The sequence below is a fragment of the Pseudopodoces humilis genome, chromosome 13 (genome assembly GCF_049639895.1).
Source record: "Pseudopodoces humilis isolate 2021_Gansu_Grassland_sample_001 chromosome 13, ASM4963989v1, whole genome shotgun sequence".
NCBI classification, from domain to species: Eukaryota; Metazoa; Chordata; class Aves; order Passeriformes; family Paridae; genus Pseudopodoces; species Pseudopodoces humilis.
Window position 1 is genome coordinate 11,153,608 of NC_142212.1, and position 16,366 is coordinate 11,169,973.

Below are 16,366 nucleotides of genomic sequence, written 5' to 3' on the forward strand. Positions count from 1 at the left end.
AAACCTCTTAATCTATCCATAAATGTCCTGTGGCAAAGGTGCAGAAGCAGCAGGTTTTCAGGTCAGCAGTATGACATAGCAGATCCTTTTGTGAGTTGAAATAAAGGAAGGCAGAGTGTAGCTATTTAAAGTGATAGATTTGCCTGAGTGACACTGCTACTGTTACTACAGGTCTCACGGGAGCTTTGCCCACACACCTCAGAACTGCAATTTTACACCTTGTTTTGAAGATGTCACAAATGTCACCAGAGCATCCCCTCAAGCACTGACTCGAGTGACTTTGAAGGCAGCTGACTGAATCCCCACCAGTATCTTTTCAGTGTTCTCTGCTTCTTTTTCACCTCTACTCTGACCTACCCAGTTACTGATTCTGGCTAAGCCTTGGATTGCCAAGGGGCTCACATCACAAGCTGACAGCAAGACTGAAATGATCAAAACTGTTCCAACTTAAGTGCTAATTAATGCTCTGACATAAATGCCAGTTTTCTTTACTGAGGGGTTTGAAGTAATTTTCACCACATGAGACTCAGGTTATTCTTGGGTCCTATTCATTCTTAGAACAGACACAAATTCATTTTTTAACAGGGCACAAAAGGAATTTAAAAAAGGGGAAAAAAAAAAAAAAAAAAAAGATGGCCTAGTGAGAGTACTTAGGTTTAAAACCCATTCTGGGACACATCATGAAACAAGATTTCAGGTCAACTGGCTTCCAGAACTGAGAATGCAGACGTGAAAGGGGAAGGGGGTAGAGCCACAGTAACCTACACACATCTGGAAACTGAGATCTCACGCAGCACATTGTGGCCACCAAGACCACTGAAAGAGTTTCTTCCTAAAAGCAAGGTAAAAAATTTTTCAGAAGAGAAAAATGTAGGAGACTAGAACGGAGCAAAAGACATTTGGATGAGTGACATGACAAAGTCACAGCAGAACATAATGCTAAGTTAAGGCACATCCCTTGTCTCTGGTTGATTGCCCCCTATTTTTCCCCTCTGACAAGGTCACATATCTCCATTCCATCTCAGATAAGATACATTGGGGAACACCTCATACAGAAATTCAAGAAGATTACTTTATAATACCTCTTTTGCATTTTCTTTTACTCAGGCATTTGTTAAATCCCCTACTCCCATTCAGATCCAGAGTACTTTAATAGGTAGAATCTATCTATCTGAATCCTAGGATATTCATCATTATCTCATGAACTGAAACCAGCACCACAGTTTTAAGGCCTCTTCATCATCTGTAACTGCATCTACAGGGAATACTGGCATGACTGAGACATTTTTTACCCACTTGTCCATCCATCTGTTCTTCTAACTTAAAAACACTGTACTATATAGTCATGGAACCTAAAATGAGCCATCAGGTCAGATAACATAAATCAAAACTCTGGCCCAAGCAGAAGGAGAAATTGCATCAAACATCAATGTGAGTTGTAGTTCAAACATCACGTGGGGGGAAAAAGGGACTGAAATGTTTGAACCTGCATCCTGACAGCACGTGCACTCAAGGATCTGAGAGATTAAAAGCACATTTTTAATAAACTGGAATATCAGGAAATGAAAACAAATGTTCTTCTCCATTGAATATGACGTTTGCATGAAAGGAAGACATTAGCATGCAAAGCGGGGTGAAACACTGACCTGCTCATAACCATCAGCTCAGAAGGAGACCCTTCCCCTACTGGGTCTAGCTGGTGGAAGGGAGTTCTGAATCAAAGGCTGGTTCATTTATATGAGTGTCTGTGTGACAGATGACACCAATGAAGTGTGATATAATAAACCCATTACTGGAATTCACTGGGGGCTGGAAGAATTGTGTATGCCTGAATTAAGTAACTGGTTTCTATGGCAACATGTTAAGTGTGCCTTGCACAGAAGACCTGTTCATTCTCCGTTTTGTATCCTGTGGTGACCTCTTTAGGGACAGAAGTCCCCAGCAGCGCCTTTTGTCAAAGATGAGTGGACCCTCTTTGTGGCTAAAAGACATTTAATCACTCTTCTAAACACACTCCACTCGGTGAATGCCAGACCAAGACAGGTTGTGATGGATGCAGTTCTGTCTGCTTCAAAAGCCACCAGGTTGTTCAGACAGAGGCCACAGTCAGCCCTCTGGAAGGTCTTTTCTTCTGCACTGACACTGAAGCCTCTGCAGCCTTTCTCCATCCCCAGGGTGTTCCTGAGCAATAGCTGTGCCAGAGGGCGAACACTCGCACCCAAGCACCAAACCAGGCCAGGGACAAGGCTCTGTGTGGGATGTATGTGATCCTGTTCCAGAGACCTGCATTTCCCACTGTCTTTTCTCAAGCTTCTCTTTTACTGTGTTCATGCCAAACCTTTTGATAAACAAAGAAGTATTCCCTGTGCTCACACACACACACACACACACCTCATTAAATGGAGACATCAATAATTCAAGAGGCCACCACTGAGGCTTCGATGACTTCTTATAGTTCTGATCTCATATGGCAGTGGGGTCACTGGAAAGAAACCTGCTCAGCACATCACAAGGTTGAATTCCCAATAGCTAAGATTCAAAGACAGGGTCTTGCACTTCAGTGAATTATCCAACAGCCATCAGGACTGGCCCCTAAAAGTGATGCTCGGGTTATTCCAACTTCCAGCTGGGTTATTCCAACTTCCATCTGGAAAGGATTCCAGGAGGGATTAGTCACTAGTGTAGGTAAGTGCCTGATTGTTATGATTAGGGCTGTCTGTTCAGCATTTCATTTATCTTGAGCTGCAGAGCAGATAGAATGCAGAGACAAGTTGAGAGGAAGCAGTTAACACCAGCACTGTAAACAAGCTGATCGCACTGCCAGGCCATGCTTCCCTGGAGGAAGAATTAAGGGGCTCAAGGATTTGTCTCTGAAGGGAATTCAAACTGACTGAGACTCATCCAGCAATCCCATCCCTGGCAACTGAACTTAAGGAGTGCACCAAGTCTCCTATTCTGACCTGGTTTGTAATGAACCATTTGGAACATTATAAATCAGACAGAAAGACACAGCAATGGGGGTTCTTAAGCATTGCTTCTGCATTTTCTTCATTTTCTGAACATAGAAGGCAGCAGCAGATATTAAATATCTTTTCTTCTCACCCTTTTTTATAAAAACTTAGTGGAGGTTTGTTTTGTTTTTTTTTTTCCAGCTTTAAGTGTGAAAAAAAAAATGTTGCCTAAAATGCTATGAAATTTAGTAATTTATTGGTGTAATTTTCAAACTCCAGGCAAAAGAACACTTCAATATTTGCTCTCCAGTTGTCCACACATCACTGTCACAGTGAAACTGTACATTTAGCTAAGTCTGTTCATGTGTAAGATTTCAGCCAAGACCTAGAGATACAAATGGCTCCACTTACAAGAAATGGATGCTCTCCCTTGAGAACACAACTTGGTTGATATGGGTTGACGCTGATGGTGGTGGGTTGTTTTGACTTTCCCTGACAATCCAGCAAACAGAGAAATGAGTCTCCCTGTTCTCAATCCAGTTCCCAGTCAGCTGTTGCATCACAGAACTCCTTGTGCTGCCCTTTGCCATTTCAGAGCAAGCACCATCCCTCATTATGAAAAAGGACACTGCACTTCATGGGAGCATGGAAATGTTCTCATACCCCCACTACAGTGCTGCTATGTGGAGTTTTGCCCATTCCCTCTATACAGACTGAAAGATGAAGGGTTTTCTGTCAAATAATCTAGATTTTGTTTTTCAACTACATTACTTGTCTCATAGAGAGTATTGCTTCTCCCTACAACCCTTGCCTTTCTACATGGATGTACATCTGCAGATAACCTGAACCTACAGAATATGATTTTTTTGAGGAAGAGAAATAGTCTGCATGGCTCTTAGATTTGCCTGACTTAATTATGCCATAATCATATTGGTAGCCATGCCTAAATACTGATATTAAAATGCCACACCAACTGGATTACTGGAAGAACCTCAAAGCAAATGGAAACTGAAGACACATCAATCCTTTCTGATTTGGAGAATACAGAATGAATTCAGGATGCCACTGGTAGCTGAGTTTACCCAGATCAAAGAAATTTTAAAAATCAAAAGCACAATTATTTCTTTAACAAGCTACCATATTCCATACAGATTTCTAAGCTTTGTTCTCTGGAAGGACAGAAAAGCAGTGGATCTTGACTAAGAAACACCATTCCATGGGTTGTCAGAATAGACCTTATAAAGGCTGGGAGAAGAGTCACATTTTCTCTGTGCTCCAAACAGTAAATCAGAAAAGAGGTTACTTCTTAGTTAAGACTACTGTACCACAAGACAGAAATCCATCAAACAAAGCACAGGACATATGCCACTGGGCACAGGAAAAATTCTGAGACAATTGTTTACTGTTCCTTTAAGAATAAAATCAACTCACATGAGAATCTCTTAGTGAAGAGGATTTAGGAGTGATGAAAGTTTTTATTGCAGCTTCCTTCTGATGGATCCAGTGTAAGCACACAGACATTTCTGACCTCATTAACCTGATTGTGTGCAGCATGATGAACACAGCTTAAGGATGATTTGTAATATCAAATTCTTGCTCTGCATAAGGATCTTCTTTTGTAGGAGGCCATGCATTGGCACTGCCCTCCATTCATGATTCATATTCCTTGGCCTTAGGCTATGAGTTTGCAAGGTGGAACCTTTGTTGTGTCCATATCTCTTCTGACTAATACTGTCTGGAAGATCAGGTTAAGAAAACAGAATTAGATGCATCAGGAATGGAGAAGCAAAACCTATGGCAAGAAATCAAAAATCTGAGACACTGTCTCCGAAATGAAGATGATCTCCTGATAGGTGACAAAACAATGTGAGGCTGTGCCAACTTGTGTACAGCAAAACCAGTCACAAACAGTGGCTGCCATTTAGCTTTGCACACTTACAGCATTTTCCAGACTTCCTTGCTCTTAGGAAGGTCAGGAGAGGACAGGGTAGTGACCATCTTTTTGAGGCACAGCTGATTGACTTTTGAGAATGAGAATGGCAAATATGTGCTCGAAAGCAGATATGCAGATAAGCATGAAAGTCCCACTCAGCATTCAGCTCCAAAGCCAGATCCTGATTCTAAGAGAAGCTCGTGACCTAGAATGTATTTCCACAAAGGGTTAAATTATAGAGGTGTTGCCCACCTTCAGCTTCCACACAGTTCAATAGAAAGATTTCTAGGGTGTCCCTAAGCAGACTCAATCACCACCAGATTTTCTTCTGCAGCTGTGCCTATGCTACTTTTATGACAGCTGCACACTGATGTTTAGGGAAACAACTGGGAGATTTCAGAGCAGTCCATTACAGCAAAAAAAGAACAGAGCTTGCTACCAGATAGAGATTTCATTAGATGAGAAACAGCTTTACAGTGAAAATCATGGGAAGCTCTTTCCAAAACTTGCATCTTAATTAAAAGAAAACACTTCTTTTTCATTATGCTTTCTTCATATCTTTTACATGAATGTAATGGAAAACTGAAAACTCACACAGTATCTCTGGGAAACAAAAAAATAATTTGTCTGCCTTTCTGCAAAAGGCAGAAGTCAAATGTCTATCTGTATAGAAGGAATTTGTTTCATAGGCATTAGAATTACCAACCTTGTGAACTGAAATAAAAAGGATGAATAACACAGGGAATGTCTCTTCCTACAGATCATGACTCTAGGAGTTCACTAATATTTACATCAATTTATAATCTAATCTTTAATACATTCATGTCTCAGCAGTTGAGACAGCCAAACTCTTGTCTTTTGCCTGTAACTATTAAAATTGCATGTATGTATATCCATGGCCAGGAATTCTCAGGGACTTTTCCAGATTGAATACCAATATCCCATTTTTATGGAAAGAAAGCAGTACATAAAACTGAGTTCCTACTGAAATCAATCCAGAACAGCATGAGGCCCTAGTTACTTGCTGAGCATTATAGGGAACAATTGTGCTAGGTCTATGACCAAATAGTTGCATTCCCCACTCTGTACTTTTATCAAAACAATACCTTCTCCTTTTTCAGATAAATATAATTCTTTCCTAAATCGTATAAAATTGTCAACCCATATATATAGCCACCACCAATCTGTCCCTTAATTTAGGATCCATCTTTCCTTAGGGAACTATAAACCCAAACACTTTCATTTAAAACATAACCATGCATTTATAACACAGAAAAAAGTTTAGGGAACAGGTTTTGTTGGGTTGTTTATTTATTTATTTTAATCTAAATTATGTATTTATGGAAAAATAATTCCTGGCATGTAAGGTGAGATACCAGTTCTTTTAAAAAATTTATCCAAATCTAGAATTATTTTAATAAATACACACAGCAGAGTAATGAAGAGAAAATAACATCTTTTTCTTGACAGTACAACAATCTATATGTTAAGGAACCACTTTCTGACCGGCACTTTAATGTCAGATGAAACATTCAATAGAATATCCAAAAGTGAGGCAAGAGATGGTGATTACCTTATGCAATTGCCTATGCCCAAGAATTTTAACCACCAATATTTCAAGGGGAATGGGACATCCAGAAGAGAGAGAAAATCCATTTTCTAGTCCTATGCATATGTGAAATAAAACTGCTAAACTGATTTAATTATGAAATAAAACTGCTACCTCTCTGCAAAATGTAGCTCACCTAAACCTACGTCTGTTGACGCAATATATCTCCTGATCAAAATGTCTTTGATTTTTACTAAGCTAAGGAAGGTTAATTCCTCACTGGAGGTTGAATCCTAGAAGAACACTTAAGTGCAGCTCCCAGAAGACCTCAGTAGTGTTATGTCACCCAAATCAGATCTTTAACACTTAACAAGGCTTGCCTTGGGAGAAATAAAGACAAGCAAATCCAGTCTCACCAGTGAGCTTATTCCAGACAGAAATGTGTCATGAATTAATCATACAAACAAACTCTTGTACCTCAGCTGGAATGGAATACTGTTTTTTCTTAAAAGGATGCCACAATCCCTATGGGACTCCAAGCTATTAATGTCTCTACTCACAAATGATGTTCAGTGCTCTAATGGGATACGGAAAATGCCAAAGCAACTCCTCTCAAGAGCGGCATGGCCAGAAATGAAAATATTTGCAAAACAATAAAGCCACAGGAAACCAAACCTTTTTCTAAGCTGTCAAGCAAAGAAACAAGAAACAAAACAGCTTGGTGAAAGCAAGTGGCCCTTTGCTGACAGAAGAGCCCCTAACAGCTGCTCTTTGCCTAAAGACCTCAGGGCTCTCAGAATGCCAATTACAACATGGGGAAGATGGATAATTGACTGGAGACCCCAAAATATGAATCCATCTGTTTAAAGTTGTCATACCATATAGAAAGTAGGTTTCTAGTAGTACACAGGATTTTCTTCACATTTACCATAGCACAGTGCAAGACTATTGCTATCAAGATGTATAGTGCCAGAGAGAAAAAAGAAACATTTTGGCCATTTGCTTATGGTTCCATTGGCCAGGGGAATGTAGACACAGGGATGGAAATGCTTGAGCTATTTTGTCATGGCTTCATTGGTCAGGGGAATGTGGGCACCTGCATTGCACAGCCTGGGCAATCTGCACACAGCTCTGCCAAACAAGGAGTTATGGGCATCTCTGATCTCACCAAGCAAGGCTGTTTGCAGCTTTGTAAGTAGCTGACAATAGAAGAGAAGAGAATTAAAAAGAAGGAAAAAAAAAAAAGAACAGAGTTAACCAAATAGAAAACACTGTGGACGTGTGGGAGAGGTACCACTGCCTTTGCTGGGTTTTGTGCAAAGCCTGGCAGCTGATTCTGTTACTTAAGGGCATTTGTCTCCCCATGTGCCATCAACATGCAAATGAACTATCTCCTAGGCATGTACCACCAAGCTCTTTGGTGGATTCTCGAAGCAAAAAAGGAGCAAAAGTATTTTACATGCTACAAGTATTTAAACTGATCAGTTCACTAGGAAGGAAGAAAAACTGAGAGAGAGAAAGAGGGAATCCCTGTGGAAACAAAGACTTCACTCTGGTAATACTGACAGAGTGAGTCAGACAGAGACTGTGACCACCTATAAAGCAGGACCAAAGAATCCCAAGGACAAATCCCTCTGCCATGATGGAAAATCTCAAGCAGAGGAGAAAACTACTATCAAATTTGAGTTAGCACATCTAAGCCTAGAAACAGTGCTAACAGTTCTCTGTTTCAATGGCAAGGACTGTGGTGTAGCCGTCCATTATCAGCCTCTCCCAAAAGCAACAGAAACAAGCACACCCCAAGAGACAGAGAAGGGTAGGGTGCTGATGAGCCAAAGTACAACAGCCACTGTTAAACACCAGATTAGAACTGTGATGCTCAGAACCCAACTGTTGCTGCTCTGGAGAACTATCAAACAGCAAAAATGCTGTGATGAAGGAGTAACAACCTACAGACACACAGCAAGCACCAAGCACCTTGGGTCCTGTGAACTCATTGCTCTGTAGCTGCTTCTAACTAATAACTAGCTACTTCTAACTAATTAACTAATCTGCTCAGTGTGCAGATAGGGCTCTCCCAGTGCTCATTTGCCCTAAGCTAAACTGTGTTTCCAGCAGAGTTCAGGTCACCCAGGAAAAAGTCTGACCACAGTTTCCACTTTTTTCATGGATGCCCGTAGTGCCTTTGTTTATCTGACTCTAGAACTCATGCTAAAGCCACGCTCCTAAAATGCTTCCAGAAATTGGGATGGCATTAACACTGTATTTATGCCAATAAACCTTGGATTTCTCTGAGTGACACTATTGTCACCTGGCTCAGAAACACAAGGAAGCAGACTTATCTTGTCCCTTGACATATTGGCTGAACTGCAGGAAGTGACAGGGCTCAGTAGCCCCAGGGAGTGATGTTTAAACAAAGGCATTTCCCATCTCACATCTGAGATGGGATGAAAGCAGGGGCACAGTCACTTGCCGTGGCTTGGCCAGCTGGTGGTAACTCAGCTGTCATGCTCTGGGATCAGCCACATCCCCACAATTGCTTATGCAGAGTCTTATAGCTTTTTCCTAAAAATTGTCTTGGGATATTTGCTGTGTATGCAGAGTGCTATTATCTGTTCTGGGATATGAACCTTCTCTTTTTCAGGTGATTTATCGTGCCTTAAGTCCAGCTAACAAGATTGAAGACCCTTACAGTCCTGAGGCTCAGGATCTCCTGAAGCTCACCAACCTCCGCCTGCTCTTGTTAAAAAGACAGGAATGTCCATGCCATGGCTCAGGATTGGTAGAGAAACCCCAGAGATTTTCCCACTATGCTATTTATGACCTGATCATCCGGGGAAGCTGCTTTTGCAATGGGCATGCCGAGGAATGTGAGCTTGCCAACAGGACGGGAGTCGTGGAGAACATGGTGAGTTCCAGACATTTATCAGCGTACTAGACTTGCTACTTGCTTCTGCTGCCTCAGCCTAAATGTGAATTTTATGTGTGAGCCTGTCCCAGCCTCCCTAAGTCTATCCCAAAAAAGGGCAGCACAGTCAATCCATTACAGTGAAACCTACACCACTCTGGGAAAATATTTCCTATCCTCTTTTCTACAGTTTTATGTATAATAACTGCAAAAAACTCTGGAACTCTAAAATTCAAATAATTTGCTAAAATCTATGGACCTCAAGATACCTATAAATTGAAAGGGCTCTTTGTAATTGGAACAGAGATCCAACCCCAAATATAGTGAGTGAAATCTCCTACTGATATGCCTGCACAGAACTGAACTAATATCTTTGATGCAAAGTCTGCCCTGAGCAGAATTTCATCATCAGATCTGAGATTTTCTGAGTTTGTGAGACATGAGCAGTTCTGTCATAGTTAGGGTTCTAACCACCACTTTTAGGTTTTGTGTTCTTAGCAACATTCAGGATGTGAAAATAATTTCCTCTTTCCCACTCTTTTATCCATGCATCTTAAAATAAGTTAGAACTTTTTTTAAAAAAAAGCCAAACCTTTTAGTAAAATTTTTCTGTAGTACTTGGAGTGTCCCTTCCCTGTTCAATCTTTTATCTGCATTTGACACTGGATGTGCACAAGAGGAGCTGTGTTTGAATTCCTGCTCAGACATTGAAATTCAGAGGAAATGGCTGATGACACCTTTTTGATTTATCTGCAAGCGTTGTGTAGACAATTGTAATAACAGCCACAAGGAGATTTAATCTAATCAAATATCCAGGTACATCTAGACATACATCAGAGATGGAATTCAAGCCTCTTTAAACTAGTCAATATCTCCCCAGGATCCAGAAGTCTCTGTCTCTGTATTGGGTTTTGAAAATCCAAATAACTCTTAAAATTCTAGTCTCCAGTGCACTCTGACATAAAAGACTCAAGAAAAACATCCTAAGCTAATTTCTGTCCCTTTAGATACAGGGTACACGTGACATTTTGGCTTATGTCATTTTGGAATGTGTATTCATTGTCTTCCTTTCAACTTTCCCAGGTTCAGAGGTAGATATTGCAAGATAATTAAGACTGTATGACTTTCAAATAATTTCTGAATCTGTTCCATCTGTGGTATAAATCCAAGATTCAGCTACCCTATGTGATACTGTAAGATTCAAATAATATAGACTCACTTGAATCATAACTGTGTGGAGAAAAGCTGTTTAAAGAGAGTATCTCTTAATATTCTTACTGCAAACTGTTAGACACACAGTGAAACCAAATAGATGAATAACACACTAAGTGAAAGCAGCTGGTAGAAAAAGAAACATTCTGCCCATCAGAAAAGGAAAACACAATATTGTGTATGTTACTGGCATAACCATTGTAAACCATGACTGGATATTTTTTCCCACTGGTCACAAGGGAACAGAATCTTTTTGTGCCATCAATGACTTCACAGGGCAGAAGGTGAAATAGTTTTGATGAAATGCACTTCACTAGTGACTCATGTCCCAGGAGAGAGAGGGTGGATGCAGCACATGATTCGCACAGATATTATCAAGTCTTTGTCTAAGCAAGTATTCAAACACAGCTGTGCAAAAAATAAGAAAGCTTTCTGTAGTTTTAACTGTCTCTAAAATCCTAGGGGAGGCCTGGAAAAGACCAGGAGTGGGCTGGTTTGTGTCCTCACATAAAGGTGTGATCAAGCTCACCTAAACCATTCACTAGTCAATTAGTGATTTTCCTGACAAAGAACACTCAAACCTTCAGTAGTTGTTCCAGCTTTAACATTTTGAAAACTCTTCTTTAGTGCCTGCTTAAATAATCTCTGCTGCAAATTAAGGTGATTCCTCCTTATCCCCTCTCTCAATGACCAAAGTGAGCAGCTGATCCTATTTCTGCAGATACCATTGGAAGGTTCTCTCCATATAATCCCTTATGTTCTATTTTTGGTGCTGACTAGAGAAATGTGAAACCTTACGCGGTAAAAATTGAAAATTCTACTTGCAGATCACACAAGCCTGGAGTAAAGATGATCATGCTACTGTATTAATCTTTAGACCTTACAACTTAAGTCTTTCTCAAATGCAAAAGAAAACCCATTCCTGAAAGAGCCTGATCCCTGGATCCTTTTCCATTTTATCTAATACTTACCAAAAATGATATTGTAGTGGTGAAGGGAGAGCTCACATAGGTCCAGATCTCAAGGTTTGGTTTACACAGCCAGCATGAGGGAGTTTATGTAAGGGTATAACTTTTTGACTTGAAACACAGTAATCTCCTTGCCTACAAGCAGGAGAAAAGGCCTTTGTTGTTGAAGGTTCAACATCAGTGATAAAGTTCCTATCAGCCAAAATACACTGCAAAACTTTGCCATTTTGCAATTTCTTGTCAGAGAAAAGGTGCTCTGCTTTCAGTCACATGGTAATGGTGACCCACATAAAACAGGGTGTGGAAAAGATGTTACAAACACTGCACATCCAGAAATAATCTGATTCAATCCACAGGCCACATCTAATATTTAAGGTACAGATGGGCAGAACAAGTCCCAAGACACGCAGTTTTTAATGTGCCTGGTGAGGATGATGTCACATCATCCACAGATTGAAGGCAGAGCAGCTTTGTTTCCTGGGCTGCTGTTCGGTAATTAAATAAAATGCTGCAAAATATAAAGACTTCCACAGAAAGTCTTAAGTAATATGAGTTTCAGCCTCTTAACTGTTCATAATCCTCCTATGATGCATTTTCTTCTGTAGTTAACAAAAATAAAAGCAACTTCATATAGAATTCAGCTAATGTTTGATACATACAAACTAATGTTTGATATGGGATAGGCCCAAAATCTGAGACCATTCTGCACTTGGGTCTTAGAAAATGCATTATTGTGTTAAATTGCAAGTCTGCTCTTCTTACTGTGGCAGAAATCCCTCCCATTTGCAATACTCCTAACACTGTTAAACTGATACTAAATAAAGGAGAAAATTAAAGCAAATTTCTTGATACTTTATTAACACAATTTTGGAGGGACTGGATGAGCTATGGCTTTTAGATAATCTATCCATGATCAGTTTATCTGTGGACATGTCACCTCAGTCTTGGCAACACGTTCAGCTTCTGGCTTCTCCACTGAGGCTGCCAATAAGAAATGCAGCCCCATGAGAAGCAATGTCACAGATGCCACAGTGTCATAGCAACAAATGGACACAAGAAAACTGCAGATTGTAAACCCAAAGTCCACATGGTGAATCATTGCTCATACCTTGAAATCCTACATAGTTTCATGCATATTTCTGGTCAAAAGTTTGTGAAAATACAGTGAGATTCAAAATAGGTCCATAGGATCCAATGAAAATATTCTCTGACTTCCTATTTTGGAGCAAAACAGTAATAATTACTCTTTCTGTGGGGACTTTGTTGTTGGTGGTGGTTATTTTTGTTTTGTTTTTATTTTGTTTTTAAACAAGCCATTCACCCCCTCAACACAATTTATCTAGATGACATTTTCTGTACAAACAACTGAGAATATCATGTTGGGTAGGAGGAAAACTGAGAAATGAAGATAGGAGCTGTAAATAGGCAAGAAACTTCAGGTCAAACATGTCATGAATTTTGTTGAGGTTTGTTGCTATTGACAGTAATGTTTTCTTGGTTTCTATTTAGCTTTACCCATATTGGAAAAATAAAAGGAGACCCAGAGATGTCATTCCTCACCCAACTTCAATAGCTTCAAATGGTATCTAATGTCAAAATTCTCCTTTCTGAATATCACAGCCTGCATTTTTCAAACTCTTACAAGTAGTTTCTAGGTTTTTGTTTTTTGTTTTTTGGGTTTTTTTAATGGGTGGCATCAATATGTTGTTATAAATGAAACAACTGCCAGGACCCAGGCAGCTGAATGCATCTGGCCTTGCTCTATGGTTGGATGCAACAGAACTAGGTATTGACACTGCAGGATGTACAAAGTTGTGTGTGTCTCTACAGAGCTGTCAGGTTTAGGATCTGCTTTGATGGCCCATTTTAGCTGAGTCCAGAGGTGTTCCCAGAACAAAGTTTACAAAGCAGAAAGTGCATATGGACAGAACACAGAATCAAGACCGAAGTCCTTTTTGTTTGCCAAACATTTCACAATTCTCTTTCTAGCTCATGAGAAGTAAGTTTGGAAAGAGGAAAGCAAATGTGGATTAAAATGCTTTTGTATAAAGCATTAGAGTTTTTTTCTTTACTTCTAATTATTGGTACCTACACTGCCAGGAAATTCTTACAAGTGGCCTCGGATGTTTCTTTTGCTTCTTTATCCTGTTTACAGAGACAAACTAGACTCCCTGTGGGCCTGATCCTCCATAATGAAGCAAATGGAAAGTTTTTCCACTTACTTCAAAGGGAGCAGGATCTGGTTCTAAGTAGGATTCCTTGTTTGGCATAATGGAGGTTACATAAGGTAAAACTTGCTTTTTTATATCAATTTTCTAGGTGACCAGGATGTCGTAACCCTTGCAAATATTATCTACCTCCTCTTCAGATATCTTGTGCAGCTCTATTCATAATCCCCAGCTAAGTTTTCACATTATCTGATTCCAGCTGTGCCCAGAACTCAGAGATGCAAGATGTGCCACTCACTTTCAGGACATTTAAACAGGGGAATTTACTCATTACTTTGTGATTCAGGCACTCAGTGCTAAAATATTGAGTCTCATTTCCCTTTCTGCTTCCTCCATTCTTAAGACATTCACCAGGAGCTGGGGACCTGCTGTAAGTCAGGTACAGCGTTTCAGCCTGACAGCTGTTCCTCATGTGCAGTTTGTTACAGATTGATAATGGAGTTACTGCCACTGCAGGCAAAAATAAGAGGGCAGCTTGCCCTCAAAATCAGTAATAATCAAGGTAGAATTCAGAAAGAAAACAATAAGAAAGCAGAATGAAATATGGACTGAGGGAGAGCCAGGTGTGTGTGCAAAGCCTGAGGGAGGTGAATTCAGGCAGAGGGTGGAGTTGTGTCTTGAAACTGGTACAGACTGAGTGATATTATCTTGATACTGTTCAAAAAGTTCTTCAGGATGTCAGTCTGAATATTCAGCTGAACACTATCACTGATTTTTCTCCAGCATTACCAATTCAGTGAATTTTGAAGCAGCGGCAGCTCATTCACTCACTTACTGCTATGGAGATCAAAACCTATACGGGCTCAGGTGCTGCCTCAAGTGTCCCAGCTCTACTTATCCCTGCCAAGTTCCCGCAGACTTCATTCACCAGTCACCAAGTATGAGCCAGAAACTGAGTTCCCTCAGAAAACACCCATATGTGTAGTAGCTTTCTGACATACACATGTATTAAACCTATTCCCAGACAACAGCAAGTGACAGAGGAAAATAATGGCTTTTCTCATTCCTGATTAGAACAGGAATTTGAGCTGTCCATCTGCGCACAGCAGGCACTGTAATCTGGGATCGCCCATCAAATCATCCATTCTCTTCATCACTTTGGAAAAGATAAAGGAAATTTTTAGTTTGGCCTCTTATAAGTTGTATGTACTCTCCTTAGGACTTGATATACAAGGATTTCTTATAAATCTGCATGGATATGTCTTTTCATTTGGAGAGACCACAGAGCCCATTTGAACTGTAAGAGAAACAAAGCAGAACAGCAGACACTGTTTCATTTAACCATGCAAAATGACCCAGGAAGACTCAATTTACTACAAGCAGGTAAGGGATAGCATCTGATGCCATTGTAAACTGTGGTGTCCCAAATTTTCTCCAGCGACATTACAGAGTGAATACAGAGTCCAAAGGCAAACATTTTTTCTGAATCAGCAACAGTTGCTCTGACCTGGAAGGCTTCCAAATGTAACCTTCATTCATTAGGAAAAAAGCCCCCAAACAGACTGAGAGTAGCCCAGGAGAAAGAGCAACAACCACAATGTTGACTGAAAAGACAATAGGTAAAGAAACTACATAGGCAGAGAGAAAGCAAGAGGCTTCAAGTATTATACAAAGCTAAACAGAGTTTAGAACAATTTAAAAACTGAAGGACAAAGAGGTGAAATATTTTCTCTCAGCTGTGGATCAGAATTCAGGTGAAGAAGCTTTGTGCAAAGACGACTAAGTATCATGTAATTTCTTGGAACTGCTGTATGAAAACAGAATAAAGTTCCACACTATGTGCTATAAATCCAACAGCAGTTACAGAGATTGATGGAAGAACTACTGGATAAAACTCATGGCTGAGTATAGCATGTCAAGCTAAATTATTAGAACTGATCATCCTGGCATTAAAATCCACAAGGCTATAACCTCCTCTATGTCCTGATTCAAAGCTGCTCGGGTGGTTGATGTACAAATCAAAGCCTTTGGCAACAACACCAGACTTGTAACAGCATGACTGTACTATGAGACAGATGAGGGAATTAATCCAGATTAAAAATACTAGTGCCAAGGGAAAAAAAACCCTCAGTTTAGGTTTTTTCCAAACATGGTTTGGTTTTACAGCCCAATTTATACATAACTCAGAGCATGACTTAGGTGACAGCATCAAAAGAAGCAGTAAGGTCTCAAATTGAGATTATCTAGAAAAAGTTTACATCATGAAGCCACAGTCCGAGAACACACTAAAATATAAACATAGAACTCACTTTCATGTGGCCATTAAAGCCAATATGATGGTGATTGAGTATAGCAAAACATTTGTGTTCCTTTCCTGGACTAATACCCTCTAAATTCAGGTTTGTCAGTTTGTAAACATCTACTCTTTTCAAAACTGATTAGAAAACTTGAAGCATGAAGAAGCCAGAATATCAGCATTTAAAGCCTCAGTTTTCATCTTTCAACGCTGACAGCCTGCATTAGTGACAGGAGCAACCCCAGCTAAATGCACTTGGAGAGCAGGAGTGCAAGAATGCAAACTATTCCAGGTGATGCACAGGGGACTTGAGACTGGTATCATGAAATGGGGAGGTTTGTACCATCACACTGTCTGCCTGCCTGCATCGTTTTCTCAGAT

At 40.1% G+C, this 16,366-nt stretch overlaps 1 protein-coding gene across 1 annotated transcript in view; it reads left to right on the top strand.

Annotated features, from left to right (window-relative positions):
- Positions 1 to 16,366, top strand: part of LOC102108571 (netrin-4-like) — a 41,242-nt gene that overhangs the window by 8,564 nt on the left and 16,312 nt on the right. Inside the window, exon 3 of the mRNA XM_005522061.3 lies at positions 9,078 to 9,341. Within this exon, the coding sequence (XP_005522118.1) occupies positions 9,078 to 9,341 (264 nt within the window). The remainder of the gene's footprint in view (positions 1 to 9,077; positions 9,342 to 16,366) is intronic.